Source organism: Muntiacus reevesi, chromosome 19 (genome assembly GCF_963930625.1).
Source record: "Muntiacus reevesi chromosome 19, mMunRee1.1, whole genome shotgun sequence".
Classification (NCBI taxonomy): domain Eukaryota; kingdom Metazoa; phylum Chordata; class Mammalia; order Artiodactyla; family Cervidae; genus Muntiacus; species Muntiacus reevesi.
In genome coordinates this window covers 12,583,506-12,610,502 of record NC_089267.1, presented here as the reverse complement: position 1 = coordinate 12,610,502, position 26,997 = coordinate 12,583,506, and the positions used below count along the sequence as shown (strand labels likewise).

Here is a 26,997-nt window from a genome sequence, read left to right as displayed (position 1 = left end):
CCTCAAGGCAATGGTCTGAAAACTTTAATGCAAAAGGGCAACAGAATTAGCTTTGTTTTTTCAGTCAAAAAAGAACGCAGAAGTGGTAGGGATTTGGGGGAGAAGAGGAGGAGGAGAAAGAGAGAAGGAAAAGAAGAGGAGACAAGAAGAAGTCTGGATGCAAAGTACAGAAAAGATTAAATGTCGCCAAAATGGACGCAGGAAACACTTTTAAGAAACTACAACAGTAGCTGAAGAAAGAAAGAGACACTGGCCTGAGTGAAGGAAGTGCCAGTGGAGAAAAGGGGATGGATTATTTGAGAGATATAAAGGAGAAAGAGAGCTTCCCTTGTGGCTCAGCTGGTAAAGAATCTGCCTGCAACACAGGAGACCTGGGCTCAATCCCTGGGTTGGGAAGATCTCCTGGAGAAGGGAAAGGCTACCCACTCCAGTGTTCTGGCCTGGAGAATTCCATGGACTGTATAGTGCATGGAGTCGCAAACAGTTGGACACGACTGAGCGACTTTCACAAGGAGACAGAACCAGCAGCACTGGATGCTGACTGGCTGTGAACCGAGGGAGTCAGAAGAGTACAGCTGACCCAGGCAGCTAGAGAGAGGGAGGTGCAGTCCACCAGGAGAAGGGTGCAGAGAACCAGGGCTGGGGAAGACAGCCTGCTTCATGTATCTGTGGGACATCCAGTGGGCGATGTCCAGTGAGCAGCGAGACATAAAGATCTGACTGTCAAGCCAGAAATGAAGGCTGGAGATACGGATTTTGTTGTTGTTGTTTAGTCACTAAGTCATGCTGGACTCTGGGATCCCATGGACTGGAGCCCACCAAGCTCTCCTGTTCATGGGATTTCCCAGGCAAGAATACTGGCGTGAGCTGCCATTTCCTTCTCCAGGGGACCTTCCCAACTCAGGTATCAAACCTGCATCTCCTGCATTAGCAGGCATATTCTTTACCACTGAGCCACCAGGGAAGCCTGGTATGGATTCAGGTTTCATCAAATTATCAACAGGAGCAGAAGCTCTGGCCATGGAGAAGAAAACTCTGAGTAAATGCATAAAAATAGAAAAGAGAGCCAAAGATGGAGCTCTAAGGAATAAGGTTTTCAATGTGGACATTGTCTGCAAAGAGCCTCAAAGGGGTAACCAAAGCAAAAGAAGAAAAGCCAGAAAGAAAATGAGAGGACAGCAATGATCAGTGCTGCAAGGCGGGGCAAAAATTTGTAACAGCCTAAGAAAGCAGCCACAAGGTGAGGCAAGAAGGAGGCTTTGTGGCGTAGTGAAAACAGTTTCCATCCATGGTGAAGGAGAAAAGTAGGACCCAGGGGGCTGAAGAACAAACAGGATGTGAAGAAGCAGAAACAGGCAGCTGGAACTCTACAAAGAGGTGAGAGATGGGGCAGCAGCTAGAAGGAGGCAGGATAATCAGAGAGGGTTTGCTTCCTTCAATGACAGACACGTTTAAACACAGAGTGAAGATGCCAGGAAATAGCAGAAGGTTAAAGACACCAAACGGAAGAATTCAGACACAGGTAAGAAGCGAAGTGGGCCAGGATTCTCCCGACAGGAGACCCAGACTTGAGGCAAACTGGAAGGATGAGCCTGAAGGAAGGAGAGATGGGTTCTCAATAGACACAGGATGATGGCAACTTCACCGTCATCACCTCCATCTCCTCCAGGACACAGTATTTATAGATTAGGTCTATGTCAATTTTTAGAGACTGGTAAAAGACCTTGCTAGTCAAAAGATCTCCTGACTCTGTTGCAAAGTTGCAAATTACATACACAATCTGAGTAAAATAAGACCCTCCTGAAACGCAAGGGTTGACTGAGAACTCATGAACGCTGGGGTGGAGAAGGACCGTTTATCCACAGACCTCAAGCAAAGGGCCTCCTCAGCCATCTCGGGAGCCACCCATTTGAATTCACACATAAGATCTGAGCTGCCCTGGGGCAGGCCACCTTCCTCGGCCCCCATTATGGACACCCCCAGGCAACTGAAGCCTGAAGGAAGGAGGGGTAAAAGGAAGGAAGTCCTCGGAATGGACTATAGGCAGACCTCATTTTATTGTGCTTTGCTTTATTGCACTTCACAGATACTGTGAAGTGACAGATACTGTGTTTTTTACCAACTGAACTTTTGTGGCAAGCTCGCAATAAGCGAGGGCTTCCCTGGTGGCCCAGATGGTAAAGAATGCACCTGCAAAGCAGGAGACCTGGGTTCAACCCCTGGGTCAGGAAGATCCCCTGGAAAAGGGAACGCTACCCACTCTTTTTGCCTGAAAAATTCCATAAACAGAGGAGCCTGGTGGGCTACAATCCATAGGGTCACAGAGTCGGACTTGACTGAGCGACTAACACTTTCACCTTTTGATACTCAAGTCTACTGGTGCCCTTTTCCCAAAGTCATCTGCTCATTTCAAGTCTCTGTGACATATGTTGGTAATTCTCATAATATTTCAAGCTTTTTCATCACTATTACATTTGTTGTGGTGATCTATGATCAGAGATCTTCGATTTCACTACTGCAAACACATTACAATTCACCAAAGGCTCGGATGATGGTTAGTCTTCTTTGCGAATAAAGTACTTTTTAATCAAGGTAGGTAGGTTTTTGTTTTAGACATAATGCAATTGAAATTGAATGGGACCCTGTGGGGCTCCTGGGCACAAAAACCTTTTTCTGTGTCCCCTTTCCTGCCTTCCAGAGGACAGGTTCAAGCAGCTGTTAATCCGGGAAGGGAGAGGATGGCAGAGGCAAGGGAGGAGCAGTCAAGACACAATAGTGCAGCCTCGGGGCAGGGTCCTGGTCCCGCCTCAAGGGATACACAGAACCTCGTCTTTGAGCTCTTGTGCAGAACTAAAACCCCCACCAAATGGAAGATCCTGACTACTTGATGATGCACTCTTCATTCCAGGTAAGGTCACAGTTCACCCACCATCACCTGACACCAGAGGATCCCTGCACTGAAGGAACACGCTGCCAGAACCTTGGCTCTCTGTGCACCGGGGTCAAACAGAAATATGGAGACAGAGTAAGCAGGAAAAGGGAAAAGTGGCTTTACTTCTTTGCCAGACAAAAGACGAACACAGTAGGCTAGCGCCTCAAGAACTGTGCCCCCCTCTCCCTGGTGAATAGGAAGCAGTTATATAGTCAGGCTTCCCTGGTGGCTCAATGGTAAAGAATCTGCCCCGCAACTGTTCCCATCTGCCCTTTGCATTTATTTATTTTTGGCTGCCCTGGGTCTTTGTTGCTCCACCCGGGCTTTCTCGAGTTGCTCTGAGTGGGGACTAATTTCCAGGTTTCTCATGGTGGTGGCTTCTCTTGTCGCAGAGTATGGGCTCTGCAGCTCAAAGGCTTCAGCGCTTACAGCTCACAGGCTCTATAGAGTGCATGCTCAGCAGGTGTGGGGACTGAGCTTAGTTGCCCATGGCATGTGGAATCTTCTCGGACCAGAATCAAACCCATGCCCCACATGTCAGCAGGCGTTTTCTTAACCACCAGGGAAGTCCCCCAAAGTCTGCCCTTTGGAACTCAGGAAAGGTCATGGAGGCTGGAATCTTGCCTACAAGAAATGGGGTACAGAAAGGCCTCTGGGCCCGGAGGTCCCCAGGGCTCTGCTTGGCATGAGGAAGAGGCTGTTAGTGTTGTGGCTTCAAGGGATTTACCCTCCCTGAAAAGTGTACAATAAATTTTCTAGATAGTTACCAGAGTTTAAGAACCACTGTTTTAACTAGTTGTGTTTAAATCCCTGGCACATGCCTGAAAACCAAAAACAGAAAAAAGAAGATATCCACTTTCAACTTAACCCATGTGCACACAGATGGTTTATGCGGATTTGCAGTCACTAAGTTTTATATGTGTTAGTCAAAGAATTCCAAATAAAACCCAGACAGAATATTGACCTTCAGCTAAGATCAAGAGCAGGATAATAATATGAAAAAGTAGGCATTTATGTGTTTTCTAAACCATAAATCCAGCCACAGTACCCACATTCACACTGGAAGCTACCTCTTAGTTGAACTAGCTTGGTATACAAATCATAGACACATTTTTGCCTTTATGTCATATGGATTCACATGATTTGTTTGCAAGAAGAACCTAAAACAGGAGTCCTCAGATGTTTTGGTATGTGAACTCACTGCCCATGCTTGCCACTGCCACAGACCCCCAATAAGAGAGAAATACTGTGAGGAGAGAGTGGTGACGTGGGGTACAGTTGTTACCAGTTATTACAAATAAATTCTGAAACTAAATAAATTTCACAAACCTGAGTACAGACATTGACACATCAAAAACAAATGCTACGACTTCCCTGGTGGTCTGGTGGATAAGAATCTGCCTGTCAGTGCAGGGGACACAGGTTCGATTCCTGGTCCGGGAAGATCCCACGTGCAAAAGTGCACCACAACTACTGATTCGTGTGCTGCAAGTGCTGAAGCCCAGCACCTAGACCTTGTGCCCTGCAACAAGAGGCCACCACAGTGAGAAGCCCACGCACCGCAATGAAGGGTAGCCCCTGCTCGCACAACTAGAGAAAGGCCCCCTGCAGCAATAGAGACTCAACACAATCAAAAATGAAATACATAAATTTAAACCCTGGTGGCCCAGAGGGTAAAGAATCTGACTCCAATCCAGGAGACCTGGGTTCAATCCCTGGGTCAGGAAGATCCTCTCAATAAGGGAAGGGCAACCCAGTCCATTATTCTTGCCTGGAGAATCCCATGGACAGAGGGGCCTAGCAGGCCACAGTCCACGGGGTCACAAAAGTTGGACACAACTGAGCGACTAACACGTACACACACACACACATACACAAAATAAATGTTGCATGGCACAGCCTTTCTTGGGAAGGAAAAGCAAGCACTTCTCCAAAAGAGCTGCAGAGGACGCCAGGAGTCTGCTGAGGTTTACTGGGCCCGTCTGAGAGAGCGGATGCAAGTGACACAGAGGAGGGACAACTGAACAGGAAAGGATACTGCAATGCTCCATCAGGTCCCAGGTCCTCAGAGGGTTAGGTGGGACCCCAGCCCATAGGCTGCTCTCCCAAGGAGGCCTTAGCCACCCAGGCCAACTCCAGCCCACTGACAGGTAGCCAAGGAGGGACCCATGTCACAGGTGTCGCCCCAGCCAAGTCCTTGCAAACCCTGGGAGATGAGGAGGGACAAAAAAATTTGACACTAAATTAAAATGTTTAAATGCTACAAGAAATCAGTGCTGGATTTACTTGAGGGCAAATTCACCCTATACTTTGAAGAGCCACTGGTCTGGAAACCAGAGCATGCTTTTTGCTTCAGCAAAACAAAGCGCCGTGCTCTTCAAGCCAGTGGATCAAACTCATGAAATCATGGAAGCCACTAGACAGAAGTTACACAGCGGGGGGGCGGGAAGTCTCTGTGCACACATGCTGAAATGGATGATGAATGTGACTTACTGATGCATCTGCCAAGTGCAATAAGGGAACCGAGTGAAAAAAATGTGTTAGTCGCTCAGTCACATCTGACTCTTTGCGACCGCATGGACTGTAGCCCGCCAGATTCCTCGGTGCATGTATTTTTCCAGGCAAGAAACTGGAGTGGGTAGCCATTCCCTTCTCCAGGGGATCAAACCCAGGTCTTCCACATTGCAGGCAGATTCTTTACCATCTGAGCCACCAGGGAAGCCCCAAGGGAACCAATCCCCTCCCCAAAGTCTCAACATCCATTATTGACAGAGGAAATAATTAGCATTTAAAAGAGTAAGTTGCCTTAACCCATGTCAGCTGAATGATAAATAAAGTTTGTTTTTTTTTTTCAATCCTGCAAAATCTATAAGGTAAATCTCTTGACTAGTCTTGGAAAGATACGCGCCTATGGGGACTATTTTAGGATTGGATCAGCTTAGAAGCAGAGAAAATGGCTGCAAAGACCTGTGCAGACATGTTCCGTGCCTAAATATTTATTATAAACACTTGTTTCCTGTCCATTGGGGTATTTTAACAAGCAACATGTTGCACTCATGTTCTGGGGTATATAATGAGCTCTCTGTCATGCAGTTTCACAACAGTTTATAGTCATAAAAAGCAATATGATACTTACTTTGCGGTGACAGTACCATTTAAACTCTTAGAATTTAAAGAACAATATAATGGTGTCTGCAAAGCAACTTCAAACTTTGGTAATACTGGAAAAGAAAAGCAAGAATATTTTAAACAGTCCATTTTCCTCTCATTTTACAGTTTAACAAACTAGTGAATAGAACTGTTCTAAAGGAGTTGGTATTATTTAAACTTAAATTCGTTAGGCTCCAAACACACGTTTACACATAGATAAAAGTACTTCACTCCACTCAAAATCTAAAACCCCATAAGGCTGGTGACGAAACACTGAATGGGGAGGGCTGCTGTGGACGTTCATGTCTGTGAAGCCTCCCACTGGCAGAATCCAAACTGGATCCAGATACCTAACAAGGACGTACTGTGTAGCACAGGAAACTCTTCTCAATGTTATGTGGAAGCCTGGGTTAGAAGGAGTTTGGGGGAGAATGCATACGTGTACATGTATGGCTGAGTCCCTTCACTGCTCACCTGAAACTATCACAACATTGTTAACTGACTGTAGCTCGAATACAAAATGAAAAGTTTAATAGAAAAAATTAAAAATAAATAAATTGCATCCAGAACCCTACAGGCAAAGCCATCTGAGTGCTAGAAGACTCGGTTTTTTCATTCAATTGTCACCCATATTATTTGATAAATAGGTACCTCTGAGGACTGTGTTCCAATTTGGCTTCTAAAAGCACATCCTGACTCTTACTCTCCTTCTGCATGCTGACATACATGCATTCACAGAGACCCTGCATCCTTGGAGGCCATCAGAGGCAAATCTGGTAACAGTCTAACCCAAAGGAATCCCATGAAGAGAAAGTTGTGTACTAGGATTTCTAGTTAATTACTAAGATATGGCTACAAGTAATGATGCTTTTCTTGTGCAACAGGTACTGGTTCCTGAAGGTAATCCCAAAACTAGAAACCCCTACTTTGGCTGGCTTTATATAACTCAGCTATGAAATATTTTATAAATAGTAGTATTATTTAATGCAATCTGGTTGGATGGCATCACCAACTCAATGGACATGAGTTTGAGCAAACTCCAGGAGATTGTGAAGGACAGGGAAGCCTGGCGTGCCGCAGTTCGTGGGGACACAGAGAGTCGGACATGACTTAGTGACTCAACAACAACGACAACAAGTATAATTAAGCTGTGAAATATTTCATAAATAGTAATATTATTTAATACAAAGCACTTCACTGGAGTTAAAAGAAAATATTTCCTACCAATCTAAACAAATCTATAGAAATAATTCTCATCTTTAACTTCACTGACCAATGAAATAGATTCATCTCATAACAATTAGTAAAAGAAACGAAACAAGACGACCAAGGAATCGGCAGAACAGGAGAGCCTCCAGCTCCAGGTTAAGGACCCTGGAGGGCCCGGACACTCCAAGACCAAGACCAAGACCAGGCCAGGACTCTGCACCAGCACAAAAGTTGGGGTCACCCAGGGGTGGAATCTCCTCAGAACAAGGAAATCAGAATGTCCCCTCCACAGATATCACAGGTTGGCAATCCATCCTGCCTCCACGATATACCTCCTTCAACAACATACAACCACCCAGCACCACTCCTACATGACATAAAAACAGCCTATGAGAGTCACAGCCACCTCTGACTTATTCCCATGTGCAAAAGAAATAAAATGTGAGCCACGTGGTGTCATTTCGTATGCTCAGCAGCCACATTTAAAAAGAAAAAAAAAAATCAGGTGAAATTAATTTTTGCAACATTTTATATAACCTCATATATCCAAAATATCATTGCAACATGTAATCAATACAAATAATTATTAAGGAGGTATTTTTCTTCATTTATACCATCTTCAAAATTGGGTATTTTACACGCTTAGAGCACATCTCCATTTGCATCAGCCACATTTCAAGCATTCAATGTGCTGAGTGACCCCTGAACTGGGCAAAACAGTTCCAGATCGGAGGTCAGCAAACAAAGACCAGCATGAGCTAAGAATGGTTTGTGCGTTTCTAATTGGTTGGGGGAAAAAATCACAAGAAGAGTATTTCATAACATGTGAAAATCATGTGAAATAGAAATTTCCACATCCATAAATAAAATTGTACTGGATCACAGCCACTTTCACTTACATATTGCCGACGGCTGCTGCGTGCTGTGATGGCAAAGTTGAGTAAAGACAGCCATGTGAGCCACAGAGCATAAAGTTTTCCTATCTGGCCATTTATAGGAAAAAGCTTTGCTGCTCCCTGTTCCAGCTGATCATGAAACTGAGCTGTGACAATGTTGTGAGACACACGTGGACCGCAGCCACAAATGTGCAAGCAGATGACTTTCCAGAATTTCTCATGCCCGAATGAGACACCCTCTCAAAAAATAACACAAGTCAGACAAAAGAGCTTGTGTACAATTTCAGAACAGTTGTTCAAAGTGTAACTAATACTGGGACCCTATGCACTCACTCTCAGCTTTCCTCTTCTCTATGCACCAACAAAAAACCGCTGGGTCCCACATTGCCTACACCTACGTGTTTACAACTACAGTATTACAGAAGTGGCACCTGCAGGAAGAGGATTTACCCAAGTTAAACCCGGTCTTGACTAGTGTTGACCAAGTGAAAAGTGGAAAAATCAGGAAATCACTGAGGCTATGCTTTAAAAAATAATAATAATTTTAAATATGTTATGATCACAGCAAAATACAAAAACAGGCTAACTGTGCATAAGAAAAAGAGTAGGATCATGGGACTATAGGCAATCTCATTCCCACTTTACTCTTTATAATGATCTTTTACAGATAAAAAAAGTTCAGACCTATAAGAAATATCAGGACTTTACCTCCATTGGAGTTTTTACTTTAAATAATATACCTCCTAGAAATCTTTCTTTTCCCTATGGAAAGGAACAAATACATTTTCCTTCAAAATAAGTTGAAGAACTCTTACCATATTCTGAAACCTGAAATGACTGATAATATGTCTGGTCCTATTGAGAGAAAGAAAAAAAAGACAAGAAAATAAATGAGTTTCTATTTAATTACTTCATTTGTTTACTCACCTCACAAAAATATTTAGAAAAAATTTTAAATTACATTTATAATTATTTAATGAACAAAACAATTTATTTCAACTTACAGAAGTTTATTTTTAATCACCTGCAACATGAAGTCTGTGAATTTCATGAGTTTTTCTTAGCAATCCACTAACATAAAAAGGTGACCTGTCTCTTTAATTCACTGCAGGTCACTGAAACCAACTGCTTAACCTGACTTTCCTCATTTGCGAAATAAGAACAAAATTAAATCAGATAATTTATGAAGCATGGCAAACTAACAAGAAATGACTTCAAATTTGGTTTGTATATCTCTATCAAAGCTAACCAGTGAAGAAAATAAAATTACACATTATTCAAATATATAAAATAGTCAAGGATACAAAATCATCATGGACCAATACCCTTTATCTTCCTAATTGCCTGAAGTATTTTCTACTATAATCCTTAAGTCAATATACTCTACCCTATTTTAACAGATATCATTTCTTTTTCCAAGATCAACAAGAAAGCGTGTGACATCCCTTATTTGTGGATCTATAAAGACATGATACAAAAGAAGTTACTTACAAAACAGAAACAGACGCACAGACTTAGAGGAGGAACTTCTAGTTGCAGGGTGCGGTGGATGGGCAGAGGGACAGGTAGGGATTTGGGATGGACATGTACACACCGCTGTTTTAAAATGGATAACAAGGACCTACTGTATAGCACTTAGAACTCTGCTCAATGCTATGCGGCAGCCTGGATGGGAGGGGAATTGGGGGGAGAATGGATACATACGTATGTATGGCTGAATCCCTTTCCTGACCACCTGAAACTATGACAACACGGTTAATCAGCTATATCCCAACACAAAGTCAAAGTTTAAAAAACTTTTTTTAAACAAACAGAGGGAGCTTTCCCCAAAGTAAACAACAACAACAAAAAAGAAAACGTCTGGCCTAGAAAATCTTTTTTTTCCCCAACTCCTCATATTTCTTTTTTTTTTTCCCATTTATTTTTATTAGTTGGAGGCTAATTACTTTACAATATTGTAGTGGTTTTTGCCATACATTGACATGAATCAGCCATGGATTTACATGTATTCCCCATCCCGATCCCCTCTCCCACCACCCTCCCCAACTCATATTTCTATCTGTCCATTCCTAATCACAGGTAACACATTAAACAGCACCTCTTCAAATTAGTTAAGAAATTCTACTAAAGAAATGTATATTCCAATTCTGATTCCCTAAGTTTACCAAAGCAAATAAATAACATATTGGTTTTTTAAATAATAATTATTTGTTTAATCTAAAGTAACTCTACATCTCCTAAACCAATAATATGATAGTATAAATCAACTATACCTCAATAAAAAATAAAATTTTAATAAATAAAGTGCACACCAGCAATTATTTTTTAGTCCTTACAGGATACAATTCATTTCAAAGTATAAGACAACTGAAACTACTTACACATCAACAAAATAATTGTCTAAAGCTTGGCTTCAAGGCTGTCATTTATAGATCCCAAAGACACTGTGTTGATCAGTCTTTAGGAATCTCACATTTGTCCCTTCTATCTTAAAGTGTTTTCATGTCACATATAGGAATGGTATAAATCAATGGTTTTAATTCATTTATAAGTTTTGATTTGTTATCCTCAAAAATCAAATCAGGAAGGTAATCTACCTGTAATTTTACTGATAATATAAGAATTCTAGTCTTTAAATTACTTTTTGCTTTATGACTGGTAAGGCTGTGAACAAGCAATTTAAAAATGATGATGTCTGCTGATCAAGATCATACAGCAAATGCCAAGTGAGTATCCCATGTAAAACATGGCATGAAGCTCTGTAAAAGTTAACTACAGCCCTCAACATCAGAGTCAATCTCAAGATGGAGCAGACCCAGTCCAGAGCAGTTCTGCAAGGCAGACCGTACCCTAGACTTTCATGCACTGGGCTTCCGATCTCAGCTCCCTAACTTGACTGACACACACTTCCACCTCTAACCTGCCAAGACCTAGATCAAATAGCATGTGATTCCCTGGATCCCCAATCTAAAAGTAATCTCTTTAATATCGTATGGCATCCCTTCTATGTGGAATCTAAAAAGAAATGATAGAAACTAACTTACTTAGAAAACAGAAGGAGACTCACAGACTTAGAAAACAAACTTATGGTTGCCAGGGGAAGGGATAGTTAGGGAGTTTGGGAAGGTCACGTACACACTGCTCTATTCAAAATGGATAACCAACGAAGACCTATTGTATAGCACCTGGAACTTTACTCAATTATGTGCCAGCCTGGACGGGAGGCTGGCATTATTCTTCTTTAGGGAAGAATGAATATATGTATGGGCTTCCCAGGTCGCACTAGTGGTAAAGAACCCACCTACCAATGCAGGTTAGACATAAAAGACATCAGTTCCATCCCTGGGTTGGGAAGCTCCCCTGGAGGAGAGCAGGGCAACCCACTCCAGTATTCTTGCCTAGAGAATCCCATGGACAGAGGAGCTGGGGAGGCTGCAAGTCCATGGGGTAGCACACTGTTGGACGCGACTGAAGCGACTCAACACACAGATACATGTATGTGCGTGGCTGAATCCCTTCACCGTGCACGTGAAACTACCACCACATTGTTAATTGGCTGCACTCCTGTAACAGGAGGAAAAGGGCCAGGGCACAACTTTTGAAAGAATGACATAGCCCAAGGACACGACACAACCCGGTTAAAATCGAATGAGTCCAAGATGGCAGATGAGTCGACCTTAAGTAGACCTTGACCCTCAATCAGCAAGCTAAATGACACAACCAGAGGTGCCATGACAGTTCCCAGGCACTGTCAAAAGACCAAGAGTGGGCGGTGGCCCAGTCCCTGGAAACCTCCACCCCTTCCCAAAACTAGTTGGAATAATCCTCCCACTCATTAGCATATGAAATCACTCATCCTAAAACTAACCGCCCCACATTTCACAGCCAGCACTCGACCTCTGTGATGGCCCACACTCTGTCCGTGATGTGCGCTTCTCTCTGAATCTAAATAAACCCACTTCTTACCTATCACTTTGTCTCTCACTGAACTCTTTCTCTGATGAGACATCAAGAACCTGAGCTTCATTAGGTTCTGAAACCAGTCACGGTGGGTTTTGGCTGGGTTTGAGTCCCAGCCACGTGGGTTCAAGTCCCAACCTGAGTAAATGGTTTCACCCCAATACAAAATAAAGAGTTTAAAGTTTGAAAAAAAAAAAAATGAAACTAAAATAAAAGTAATCTCTCTGCCTCCTTGCACTTCAGCCCTTCTTCATCACTTTTTACCCTGTATCCTAAATATTTAGGTACATGGCTTCCCTTGCTGCAAGTTCCTTCATGACCACGTCCATGTTGGATCATGTTTTTACCCTTCATAGTTTATCCCTTGACATGTCAACTTAAAAGAGTGTCTGATACAAAAAAGTTCTCAAAATAACATGTTTTATATTGAATAAAAGTGCTAGCTTTGACAAATGTAGAAAATTAATTTATTTGGGCCTCCTTTATACAGCCTTGAAACCAACATTTAGGCAATTATTTAACACAAGTACTTACATTAGATGACATTTGAAATGAAGTCTCCCTTCCTGCCTCCTACATTACCAATCACCCCTGACAATACCTGGATTTTCCATCTTTCTGTTTACTGTCTCCTCCCCTTCATTCTGTCTATAGACGTTGTTACATCTTCTGCTCTCCTGGTACTCTTGAATCTGTTTCTGAATCACTCCTTGTTTCCTTAATGGTCCTTTCTGATCTTGAAACGTTGGTCCTTCCCATCCTGATCCCCATGCTCTTCCCATAAGTTAGTTCATCAACTCTCATGGTGTTAACTGCCATCTCTACAGTAAACACTTCTTTTTTTTCTTTTTTTTTTTTTTCAGTAAACACTTCTAAACCTCTATCTCAAGCTGGAGATTTAGACTCAAATACATCTTCTGGACACCTCCACCTGAAAGATCAAGAGAAAGTTCTGGACTTCTGGATTTCCTTGGTGGTTCAGTGGTTAAAAATCCAGCTGCCAATGCAGGGATTCAGTTCAGTTCAGTCACTCAGTCATGTCCTACCCTTTACGATCCCATGGATTGCAGCACACCAGGCTTCCCTGTCCTTCACCAACTCCCAAGCCTTGTTAAAACTCATGTCCATCGAGTCGGCGATGCCATCCAAACATCCCATCCTCTGTTGTCCCCTTCTCCTCCCACCTTCAATCTTTCCCAGCATCAGGATCTTTTCCATTGAGTCAGTTATTCACATCAGGTAGCCAAAGTACTGGAGCTTCAGCATCAGTCCTTCTAATGAATATTCAGGACTGATTTCCTTTAGGATGGACTGGTTTGGTCTCCTTGCAGTCCAAGGGACTCTCAAGAGTCTTCTCCAACACCACAGTCTAAAAGCATCAATTATTTAGCGCTCAGCTTTCTTTATGGTCCAACTCTTACATCCATACATGACCACTGGGAAAACCATAGCTTTGACTAGACAGACCTTTGTCGGCAAAGTAATGTCTCTGCTTTTTAATATGCTGTCTAGGTTAGTCATAGCTTTTCTTCCAAGAAGCAAGTGTCTTTTAATTTCATGGCTGCAGTCACCATCTGCAGTGATTTTGGAGGCCAAGAAAACAAAGTCTCTCACTGTTTCCTTTGTTTCCCCATCTATTTGCCATGAAGTGATGGGATCGGATGCCATGATCTTAGTTTTCTGAATGTTGAGTTTTAAGCCAATTTTTTCACTTTCCTCTTTCACTTTCATCAAGAAGCTCTATAGTTCCTCTTCACTTTCTGCCATAAGGGTGGTGTCATCTGCCTATCTGAGGTTACTGATATTTCTCCCTGTAATCTTGATTCCAGCGTATGCTTCATCCAATCTGGCATTTTGCATGATGTACTCTGCATATAAGTTAAATAGGCAGGGTGACAATATACACCCTTGACGTACTCCTTTGACAATTTCAAACCAGTTCATTGTTTCATGTCCAGTTCTAACTGTTGCTTCTTGATCTGCATACAGATTTCTCAGAAGGCAGGTAAGTTGGTCTGGTAATGCAGGAGACACAAGTTCAATCCCTGGTCCAGGAAGATTCCATATGCTTCAGGGAAACTAAGCCCATGTGCTACAAAAAGTGAGGCCCATGTGCCCTAGGGCCCATGCTTCCCAACAAGGGAAGCCACTGTAATAAGAAGCCCACTCACCACAAGTACGCAGTAGCCCCTGCTGCGTAAAAACTAGAGAAAGCCCGTGCTCAGCAATGAAGATTCAGCGTAGCCAAAAATAAAATAAATAATTTTTTTTAATGTCCTGGACTCATTTATCTGGAGTTAGTCTCTTGATCGCCTCTCCCCAGGTTGGATTAGATGCCCTTCTCTCCCAAATATCCGTGTATAACTCAGTCACTTTACTTAATATACTATAACCATCTGCTTTGTGATCATCACCTGGAACAGACTATGAGGCCACTGGGGGTACTGCACTTAATTCAGCGTCCTTTCAAGCTCTGTTGAATGAATGTACATATTAATGAATGAACACACTGAATTTGGTCCCCAGGCTGGTTCTTACTGGGGGCTCATCAGATTAGCCTCAGTTATCTCGCAGCATCTCCGGCAAGAAAGTCAGAGCCTTCAGACTACCTTGAGGAGGCACAGCCATCAGCCAAGTGACCCATGAAGTAACCTTAACTCTCTGTGCCGCATTTGGAAGGAATATGAACGTCTGGGAGTGGAAGAAAACACTCATCACAGAAAACTGAAGAAACTGTGGGAGAAAAAGGCTTCTTTCCATTGTCATTTAAATTGTTCCAATAAATCAATAAATCATCTAGTGACTGAGTGGTGACAGTGTACTCTGTACCAGACGCGGTTTTCCCAGGATGTTTATAAGACGTGACATGCAAATCTAGAAGGAAATTATTTTACTGTTCCAGGGGTTTAATAAGTTTCGGCATTCTCAACATGTGGTCATTAGGCAATCAGGCCATACCAATTTTCACAAGTTTAATATTTTTTTATAAAATATTTTTACAAAATATACAATTAAGAATATAGAAGATACTGAAATACTTTAAATGAATAATAATTCAGAGAATCGGTAGCCATTTATGCCATAGATAAGGAAGATAACCACATTTCATTAGTCCAGAAAAGGTTTTTGCAAACTGTTTCTATAAAAGGCAAAGCAGTGAATATTTTATTAGCCTTTGCAAGCCATATGGTCCCTCTTACAACTTCTCAACCCAACCAGAGACAAGACAAACAAACAAGACTGGCTGTGTCCCAACAAAACTTTATTAACAGAAACACCTGCTGGGCTTCACTCGGTCTTTAGGTCAGGGTTTGCTGAACCCCTGGTCCAAAATCTAAAATTTATTTCCATTCTGTTCTGCTATATCTAGCTGAACTCAACTAAATTTGACTAAATCAAACTAAAAACAGGAAGCAAAAAACAACCCTAGACCTTTTGCAGGAGGTAACGTTCCATTTACTAAACTTGCCTTCACTTTCAAAGCAGTTGTGTCCGACCCTTTGTGACCCCATGAACTGTAGCCCACCAGACTTTTCTGTCCATGGGATTCTCCAGGCAAGAATACCGGAGTGGGTTGCCATGCCCTTCTCCAGGGGATCTTCCCAACCCAGGGATCGAACCCTCATCTCTCATGTCTCCAGCATTGGCAGGTGGGTTCTTTACCATTAGCACCACCAAAGCAACAATCTGCTTCAAAATGAGTTTTTAATATTTATTCTAGCTTGTGAAACAGCTTGTGCTCATTCACTCTACCAGCAACCAGAGAGAGAAGCTGACCTGCAGGCTTAAATACTTGGGCAGCATATCTTCTAAGCAAACACCTTTCCAGGAAAAAAAAAAAAAGAAATAGAAAACATCGAGGTCTTTGGAGCTCTGCTTTCTTTAATACAGTCACTGTTTCCAGGGAGAAAGCACTCCCTTAGGAAACCTGCTCTTCAGCACACATGTTCATCTGTATTACATGTGAGACCATCTCAATTAGATTTCTAAACAACTTCTAAAGCAGAATGGAAAAGAAGAACCCGGGGGTGCTCTTGGGTAATCTCTGAACTTCTTTATCCCTTTATCCCTACATCAATAGTTCATGGTGATGGTGTATATTATGGAAATCAATCAAATGAAAGGGGAAAGAGAGAAAACAGACTATTTTTACTACCTTCCTAAAAAATCTGCTATGACTACAGAGCAAATTGGAGACACATGAATTACTAAGACCTGCTATTCCAGTTACTGATTTCCCTTCTCTAACCATGAAGCCATCCAACTGCTATAAGAGGGCTTTTATTTTTTAACAAACCTCAAAAAATATGGCACACTACCTGACTGCTTAAAGATGTATATTTTTACAACTGCGGGTCAGCTTCTTTCAACTCTCGCTGCTGGAATAAAAAGAAATGCCAGAAACAGAATTAAAGGGTTGGACGAACTCTTTTTTGTTGCACATTTACGTTCATTTATGAACATGTTAACTTCACAAAAATCTGCTTTAGCATTGATCTCTAGTGTCTGGATTTAATTTTTATTTAAAGATTAAGAAAGGCACTAAAAGTTTTTACATCCACACATAACAGGTTGCTAAAATGGAACTATTTCAGACTCAGTTTTGGCTCTGCCCCCCAAGGTGGCAGAGGCCAAATACAGCCACATTCCCAAGCCAGGAATGTGCAAGACTAGCAGGCAGGACTTGCAAAAGAAGGCTCAAAAAACTGGTCTTGCAGCTCTTCACCAAAAGAAAATCAACTCGAAAGGAATTTTAAGAGACAGTTTCTGATGTGCTAGGAGTCTCACACACCCTACCCCCAGGGATCAGGTGGGAATTGCTTGCCCCTCACTTCAAGCCTAAGGCAAAGGGCTTCAGTTGGACAATCCAGACAGCTGGATGCCTGCCCCCGGGAGCGACCTCAAGCTGCAGTGGTCAGGCACTTGACATGCCCAAAAATCCTGCTACTGCTAAGTCACTTCAGTTGTGTCCGACTCTGTGCGACCCCATAGACGGCAGCCCACCCGGCTCCCCCGTCCCTGGGATTCTCCAGGCAAGAACACTGGAGTGGGTTACCATTTCCTTCTCCAATGCATGAAGGTGAAAAGTGAAAGTGAAGTCGTTCAGTCTTGTCCAACGCTTAGCGACCCCATGGACTGCAGCCTACCAGGCTCCTCCATCCATGGGATTTTCCAGGCAAGAGTACTGGAGTGGGGTGCCATTGCCTCCTCCGGCCCAAAAATCCTAGAGAGAAAAATACTGCTGCTGACCTGCTGCACAGAAGGCTGAGCTGGAAGAGGATGCTGCACTGAGTTTCAGGGAGCAAAGAAAACAGGAGCTTTTCCCTTCAACTGAACTGACTCGTTTGAAAAGACCCTGATGCTGGGAAAGATTGAAGGCGGGAGGCGAAGAGGATGACAGAGGATGAGATGGTTGGATGGCATCACCGACTCAATGGACATGAGTTTGAGCAAACTCCGGGAGTTGGTGATGGACAGGGAGGCCTGGTGTGCTGCAGTCCATGGGGTCACAAAGAGTCAGACACGACTGAGCAACTGAACTGAACTGAATGTGCAAAAAAAGAGAGGCCCAGCATGAGGCTGCTTCTATCCTGATCAAAATCAGCCTCCAGAGACCTAAGGCAACCCCAGGAGATGCAGCCAGAGGTGCACTGCAGACAGCCAGGAGCTGACGATGTAGCAGTCAGGACAGAGCCAGCCGGAGGAGACAGTCAAAAGCACGGAAGACAGTTTGGATGAGAAACCTCCCAGCAACGGTAGGGGTGCTCCAGAGAACCCACAAAAGAGCTCTAGGAAGAAAAGGTGTTCGTTTTAAATGCCTGCCGAGCCCAGAAAGCTCTGATACCAGTTGACGACACTAGTACCTTAAACCACATTAAACACTTTTATAGAATTAATATTGGGCTGCCCAGGTGACGCTAGTGATGAAGAACCCCCCTGCCAATGCAGGAGATCTAAGAGACTCAGGTTCAGTCCCTGGGTCGGGAAGATCCCCTGGAGGAGGGCATGGCAACCCACTCCAGTATTCTTGCCTGGAGAATCCCATGGACAGAAGAGCCTGGTGGGCTACAGTCCATGGGGTCACAAAGAATCAGACAGGACTAAAGTGGCTAAGCAGCACACGCACACAGAATGAACATGCCTCACCCTCATATGAATGAGTTTTTTATCCCTCACCTCTCTTCCCTCCACCTGATTTGATCCTGCAGGACTGCAATGCATCCTCATGAATGAGAGATAGGCGGCCAGAGCAGAGAAGACCAGAGGTGAGAGAGGAGGGCTGGACATATTAATTACTGAATGCAGAATTTCGTGTGCATACATGTAATCAAAAATGACAGGACCTTTTATCACCAAAGAATAACCAGAAAAGTAGTGGGATTCCCCCCACCCCATTTCAGGCAGTGTGCACATCTGTCATTTCTCTAAGAAAGACAACATACATCTCTTGATGCTTTTGTGATTTACTAGCTTTTTAAGTTCTTTGCTAATTATATGGTAAAAATCAAAGAGGGGGGAAGATAAGATATTACATGATTACTGTTCTGTAGGTAATTAAGGCTAAGGTCTTCCCATGTGGCTCCAGTGGTAAAGAACCTGCCTGCCAATGCAGGAGACATAAGAGAGATGGGTTAGATCCCTGGGTCAGGATGATCCCCTGGAGAAGGGCATGGCAACCCACTCCAGTATTCTTGCCTGGAGAATTCCATGGACAGAGGAGCTTGGCGGGCTACAGTCCGTGGGGTCTCAAAGAGTCGGACATGACTGAAGCAACTTAGCAACATCATCACCATTAGGAATATTAGTAGGGATCTGAATAAAGCTAAAAATAGAGAAATTTCCTGTTGTATATATTAGGTGGGGAAAAACACAAGTCAGTAAACATCTAAAGATGATAAGACACAGTTCCTACTTTCAAGTAGGGTCAGGGAAGCTTACAGTCAAGAAAAGCTTCATTTAAGGTTGCTAAGAGTTCAGGCTTCCCTGGTGGTCTAGTGGTTAAGAATCCGCCTGCCAACCCAGGGAACACAGGTTCAATCCACGATCCTGGAAGATCCCACATGCCACAGAGCAACGAGCTACTGAGCCCGCACGCCCTAGACCCTGTGCCCTGGCACAGGAGAAGCCAGGCAATGAGAAGCCCCCTCCCTCTGCAACTAGAGAAACCTCGTGGGCAGCAGTGAAGACCCAGCGCAGTCAATAAATAAATAAATAAACTTTTTTAAAAAAAGAATAAATGCAAAAAACTCTAGACTGAGGAGTCATGAGACTGTGGCCAAGTCATTCTAACTATAAATTCCAGTTCCCTCAGCTATAAAGTAGAGGATTCTGATCAGAGAACTTGCAAGCCTCTTCACACCTTAAAATTCCACGTGTCAACCGGATGGAGGTGGAGTGACTGCAGGGCTGAGAGGAGGCCAGTGGGGTGGGATGGGGGTGGCCCGGGGATGAGAGCTAGGGGACAGGCTGCAAAGCTGGCAGCAGGCCCCATGGGGCGGGAGCCTTGTGGGTGTGAGACCCAGTCCCGCAAGAAGTGAGCTCCCTTACTGAGCTTATGACTAATCCCTCTATCCGAAACTTATACCCTTTCTTGTCCCCTCTGACCTCAAGCCTGTGCTAGCTGAACACTAATCAACCAGAGTCAGATGACTAAAATCATGGTGGTTGTTGATAACATCATTGCTGTACCAAAACTGCTGTTGTGGACATCGTCATTAACACACAAACTCAGGCTGTTTCTCCAGAGCAAGATGACCCACGGATCACGGGGCCAGAGAACTGTAAACCAGAGACATCCTGACCCTCAAAACTGCAAATAAAGAAACGTCAACAAATGACCATTAATCTCAGCCTCCTTGTTCTTTTCCTTAAGAAACGCCCCAATTCACAGACCAGGTTGGAGTGGCTGGTCCCCCCACTCCATTGCTTAGAGCCCTGCAATAAGTTTTTCTGCAAACACCATCCACAGCAACGAAAGATCCCACATGAAGCAATGAAGGTCTTGCGAGCAACGACGAAGAACCAATGCAGCCTAATTAATTAATTAATCTTCTTATAGATTCACAGACGTAGAAAGCAAACTCGGTTACCAAAGGGGAAGACGAGGTGGATAAATTAGGAGTTCAGAATCAACAGATATAGATAAGCAACAAGGACCTACTATATAGCACAGGGAACTATATCCAATACTTTGTAATAACCTATAATAAAAAAGAATCTGAAAAGGAATAGATTATATGTGTGTATAACTGAATCACCGTGCTAACACCTGAAATTAACACGGCATTGTAAATCAGCTCTATTTCCATTTTTAGAAAAGAGATGCAATTTAAAAAAAAAAGAAATTAACGTCACAGAACTAAAAAAGAAATTAATCTTAATGGCTCATAACACCAAGCTTATACAGTCTGCTAGGTGACAGCAAGCTAATCCTCAATAAATACACTAATGGATATTACATAGTCCCTACCAGGCAACCCATAAGCTGTAACATGAGTCTCCCAGACCCAAACCCTCAATCCATACCACAAAGCCCTGCCTGCAGTGGTTGGAATCTGAGATCTTTTGGAAACAACCCAACTTATGAGGAAGTGACAAGTGTGACTCGAAAATCATGTGAGAGAGCTGGGCATCCACCCCACCAGTGCATCCAGTCGGTCCTGGTTTTTTAAATACTCATTTCTTATTTATCTATCTGACTTCTCCAGGTCTTAGCTGCAGAATATGGGATCTAGTTCCCTGACCAGAAATCGAACCCAGGTCCCCTACGTTGGGAGCACAGAGTCTTAGCCACAGTGGACCACCAGGGAAGTCCCAGCCATCCCCGTTGGCATCTGCATTCAAACAAAAAGGCGACCATCTCAAAACAGCAATTGCTGCACATATTAAACTGTTCACTGTTACAGAGCGGAAAGTAGCAGGAAATCTAGCTTCCAGTCCTGACCCTACCCTAATACCACCTGAATTCAACTAAGTCACTTAGATTCTTCCTCCATCAAAAGAGGAGACGGGTCTAGGTAAGAGGCTCGCTAAGATCCTCTCCAGCACTGAAGCCCTGTGAGATGGGCTGATGGGCTTCTCAGACCCCCATTTCATTGAGGATCAGGACATGCTAAACTCTGACCCCAAAGTTTTCTGACTGAAGAGAGTGGTCGGAAAGAGACCATGTGAGAGGAAGGGCATCCCAGGAGTAGCTTCTAGAGAAAGACCAAGACAAGGAACTCCTCACATAACTAGCCTGGAGCCAGAATTTAATAAAATGCGCACCCCCAAGGACTGACAATAGCAGAACAACCCAATAGAGTCACAGGAATAAAACAGCACAAAACTTGTGTGTGTGCATCTTGAATTTCACAAGAGACCAGAATATTCAGTTCTTGACTGAAATCTTTTTTAATCTTCAAATCAGAAAGTGCAGAATATTAATCCAAAAGGCCTGTTTCCTACTGGCCTGTAGGTGCATCAAATACAGTAATTATGTACATACCCTCAAAATGAAAATATATGAACATATCTCCACTAAGTTGTAGTCTCATATAGAAGAGTGGGACTGTAAGTCAAAGAACTTTCCAAAGAACAATGGCCAGTAGCAACAGTCTAGGAGAAACTGTTCAATCACTCCATTCATTCATCCATTCTGTCATCCTACAAGCATAAATGAGCTACTGCATACAGGACAGAATAAAAATGAAAATTAATCATATAGAACTCCTGTCTTATGGAAGCAACCCAAGTGCCCATTAACAGATGACTGACTTAGGAAGATATGAGATAGATAGATATATGTGTGTGTGTGTATATATATATATATACACACACACACACAATGGAATATTACTCAGTCATAAAAAAGAATGAAATACTGCCATTTCCAATAACAGGAATAAATGTAGGGAATTTTACGATTAGTTAAATAGGTCAGAGAAAGATAAATACTATGATATACTGTATGTGGAATCAAAAATAATATGAATTAATCTATATACAAAAACAGAAACACACTCACAAACAGAAAACAAATGTATTATTATCAAAAGAGAGAGGGAAAGGGTAAGAGACAAATCAGGAATATGGGATTAAGAGATACAAACTATCAATATTATACATAAGACAGACAAGCTGCAAGGATTTATAACACAGGAAATTTTACCCAATATCATGTAATAACCTATAATGGAATATAATCTGAAAAAAGACAAACCACTATGGCATATACATATGAAATTAACATAATATTGTAAATCAACTATACTTCAATTAAAGAAAAAGAACTTGAGTCTTCAAGGAGCTCAGAGTCACTAAACTGCAACTCACAGTCTATTAAATGAGGCAGTCATATTTTGTAAAACTACACTGATCAAAGTTTGGAAAGATGAAACAAATTCTGGAAATTAATGGTGATGTTTTTACAACAATGTGAATGTACTTGATGCTACTGAACTATAGCACTACAACTTAGTGAACTTAAAGGCTAAAACAGCAGATTTTATGTTATCAACACCTTACCACAAAAAAAAGAGAGAGAGAGAAAACTACAGGAGTTAAGTGCTGCAGTATAGATGTTGTGTAAAAGCACCTAGGGAAGAATGCAGAATGAAGTGCTTGCCTTCGCCAGTTGATACTCTAAAATATCGAAATTCTAAAACTGACTCCTCCTTCCTTTTTTCACTGCACATTCAAGCAAGAACTTAAGATCTTCCCCGTCGGTAAAGGCAGCCTTCTTTTAAGCAGAGCTGGCAAGAGGATTTGAGAAGCCACACCCACAATCCAGAGAGAATATACTGTTAGGTGACCTGTCACAGGGGATCCATGCCCTGTTCATTCGTCATCACCAGCCAGAGGGGGTCACCAGATGCTACTTGTAGAGTGCTTCAAGTGTCCAAACAAAGATGTGCTTTTTCGCAAAGGACAATGGCTCCAGAAAAACCTTGACAGCAGAAGCAAACTCACCAGGGAACAGCTGAGCAGAAAGATAAGCAGAGGCAGAAAGAGAAGGAGAACCTGAAAGGCTGTAGGAAGTCAGGCGGTGCCCGGTTACCTGACCTTCCAGAGCAACCAGCTCAGGAGAAAGGAGATATCACTGTTACCAATAAAGGAACGATTCCGTGCCGGCTGCTTTTGAATTACGTAACTCCACCCACAGACCAGCACACAGGGCTCCAAAAGAGTGATCTCAGGCCTCGGGGCTACCGTGCTTTCTGCCGTCTGTTCCTCGTCCGCTAGCCTAAGATCAAAACAAGGGCTGAGAAACTGCAGTCGGCTACAGACCAAAGAGATGACGAGGTCGTCTGGCTCAGGGGCTCCAGCGCCAGCCGTGCCTCCAATCTCCAGGGAAGCTGTTGCAGAAACAGACCCGCGTTAGGAAGTCCAGGCTGCCAGAGGGCTGTGCAGAGCTCCTCGCCTGCAGGGGAGCTAAGGAGCCCAGTCTCACCACCAGGGCGCTCACAGAAGTCAGGGGCTGGCCTTCCCCCTGACCTGACACTGAAGAGGCCAAGCTGGGGGCGCGGAGCCGCACTTCTCAAACGGCAGCCCTGAAAACAGACAGGATTTCCGAGAGAGCTAATGCTCCTGCTGCGGCTTAGTCGCTCAGCCATGCCTGACTCTTTGCGACCCCATGGACTGTGGCCCGCCAGGCTCCTGCGTCCATGGGATTTCCCAGGCAAGAATACTGGAGTGGGTTGCCAGTTCCTCCTCCAGGGGATCTTCCTGACCCAGGGATCGAACCCGTGTGCAAAATGCAGACTCCTAGGTCCCTGCCAGCAGTACTGACTAGCGGTCTAGGGGTGGGGCCTGGGCTGTATAACCTGAACCAGAGCTGCCGTCAGCGGAGTCTCAGGCATGCGCGCGCTTGGAAACCAATGCTAAGTTTCAGCAGCGGGAGCCCCACCAACCTCTCTGGGAGGAAAGACAGGTTGTCTGACCCCGCCCCAGGAAAGGAGGGCACAGAGTTATGACATCCGGTAATGGGGCTCTCTCTGTGACTCTGCCCTTCCCTCGGGTCCTCAGAGGACTCTCACTGATACCTGGAACTCTGGGCCAGCCTACACTGAGTACACGGAGAAGGCCGTTTGGCAAGACCCCTCCGACCTCCTAGAAACCTGGTGTTCAGACACCAACGCCAGACTCAAGAACCTCTAATACTGCTTTATGAGGGACTTCCCTGATGGTCCAGTGGCTGAGACTCCATGCGCCCAATGCAGGGGAGCCGGGTTCAATCCCAGGCCAGGGAACTAGACTCCACATGCCACAACTAAGACCTGGCACAACCAAATCAATAAATATTTTTTAAAAAGCAGAGGAGGCATATCCTGGTCTCTCAAATGTATTTTAAAAAAAAGAAGAAGAGAAAGCTCTAAAACTGCCTTCCAGGAACCTGGAATAACAATTTACAATCACAGATGTCAGAAAATTGGCATCTAAATCTGGAATATACATACAACAGAAGGTTATTCATCATTAAAAAGGAAATTCTGACACATACTATAACACGGATGAACTTTGAAGACATTAAATTAAGTGGGCTAAAGTCACAAAAAGACAAATACTGCATGAGTCCGCTTATAAGAGGTACTTAGAGGAGTCAAAATCATAGAGACAGGAAGAGGAACGGTGTGTGCCTGGGGCTGAGAAGGGGAAAATGGGCAGTGACTGGCTAATATGTACTGAGTTTCAGTTTTGCAAGATGAATAAACTTCTGGAGACGGATGGTGGTGATAGTTGCACAACACTGTGAATGTATTTAATACCACTGAACCATACACTTAAAAATACCTAAGACAGTAAATCTCCTCTTATGTACATTTTACTACACACACAAACACATACAAATAGGGAGCAAATAAAAAATTTTGCAACTACTTGGGAGAACTAAGGATACCAGTCAAAAGATAAAGCAATTACTACAAAAAATTCCAGTACAAGCAATACCTAACTTTTAAAACAAATTATCTTCCCAGGAAAGTTAGGGAGTTTGGGACAGGCATATACACACCACTATTTTGAAAAGTAGAACCCACAAGGTCCCACCGTACAGGACAGAGAACTCTGCTCAATGTTCCATGGCAGCCTGGGTGGGAGGGGAGTCTGGGGGAGAGTGGACACCTGTATATGTTACCAGGGAGGGGAATTTCACCTGGGAGGAGCCCCTCTGAGGGGAGGGCCCGGGGCTCCAGGAAGTTAAGGGAGACCCGATGGAAAAGGGCCGGGAGAGGAGGAAGGGAGCAAAGTGTGGGACAGCTGGGCGGGACGGGGATTGTTCTCAGGAGCAGTACAGTCCCCAAGGCAGTCAAGAACTAGTCTCATCCAATGCAACCATGCAAATTAAGTATACGCATAAATATCAGGCAACAAAGTCAGCTTTCTAACTAACTCTTACTAACTTTAAGAGAGTTTAAAAATAATAATCGTCAAGGCTTGCTTTACAATACTACTACTGATTATCTGCACATCACTACGAATCAAAGCTCTGGGAAGTCCTGTATTTTTCATACATTGTCCTTCAGTAGTAATACTATGATCATGCCATATTTTTTCTAGAGACAAAAATGGAATTTCAAAACTCTCTCCCGAAAATAGTTATTTTCTCCTCCCAAAGATTTATACCAAGAATGGTCACTGCCTTGAGAAAATAAAAATATGGTCTATAATGGTGGTTTGTTTAAATAATAAATATATTTACTCTATAATCATTATTCACAGCTAAAAGGAAAAGAATTTAATAATAAGCAACAGACTCTTTGAATGCTGTGCAGGAGTCAAGGAGAGAGAAAAAACCAGAGACCAAAGCTTGGGTTGGGTTGCTTCCCCTACATTTCTTTGACTATATTGCCCTCTGGTGGCCATTGGAGGACTTTTTTTTTTTTTTTTTTTTTTTTTGACTGAATTGAACTGGACTGGACTGAGCGACTTTTTTAAATAAAATGGTCTATTTTCACTTGGGTTTCCCTCGTGACTCAGTGGTAAACAATTAGCCTGCCAACACAAGAGACAGGGGTTAGATCTCTGGATCAGGAAGATCCCCTGGAGAAGTAAATCGCAACCCACTCCAGTATTCTTGTCTGGGAAATCCCACAGAGGATTTGGTGAGCTTGGCAGGCTGCACTTCATGGGGCTGCGAAAGAGTGGGTCACGACTTAGTGACGAAACATTTTACATGCCTTAACATTGTTATCACCTAGGGGAATCCTTTCACAATGTCTATGCATATTAAATCATCACACTGTACACTTTAAATATCCTACAATTTTATTTGCCAATTACATCTTGATAAAGCTAGAAGGAAAAAACAACGTAACACCAATAACAAGTTCCTAATCAATATGCCTGTCTTCAGAAGGATAAAGATGTTTATAGAATGTGTAAAGGGGACATTACATTTAGTAACGTCTTGAACATTAGTTCAATGACTGTCATATAGTTTTCATGCATCCATGTAACAAGCACACTTTGACTTCCACCTTCTGCAAAAGCACTGTGCTGGGTCTCAAAGATACAGGGAAACAAGCCTCTGCCTCTCGGATCCTGCCGATCGAGTGACAGGAATGGACCCAGAGACGCACAGCGTGCTATGCAACCGTCCAGAGGGGCCAGGCCATCACAGACGATGCCTGAGGAGAAAAGCCAGGAGCCAGAAAAACAGCAGAAAAGTGGCTTTCCAGGCAGAGGGAGCAGGAAGGCTCTGGGACAGAACAGACTGGCCAGTTTAGAAAACTTAGGGGATAATATGTCTAAAGCACAGAGTTCAAGAGCGAGAGCAGCCCTTAACAAGGCCGAAGAGGTAGGCAAGGACAAGATTTTGTGATTTTTCAAGCACTTAATTTCCTTAAGAACATTTACCTTTTCTTTTTTTGG

The 26,997-nt window shown here is 43.3% G+C and overlaps 1 protein-coding gene across 1 annotated transcript in view; it reads right to left on the bottom strand.

Moving 5' to 3' along the window:
- CD109 (CD109 molecule) overlaps window positions 1-26,997 on the bottom strand; it is a 133,232-nt gene that overhangs the window by 66,353 nt on the left and 39,882 nt on the right. Inside the window, exons 6-7 of the mRNA XM_065911293.1 lie at window positions 9,003-9,042; window positions 6,069-6,153 (exon numbers count right to left, since the gene is read on the bottom strand). Of these exons, the coding sequence (XP_065767365.1) occupies window positions 6,069-6,153; window positions 9,003-9,042 (125 nt within the window). The remainder of the gene's footprint in view (window positions 1-6,068; window positions 6,154-9,002; window positions 9,043-26,997) is intronic.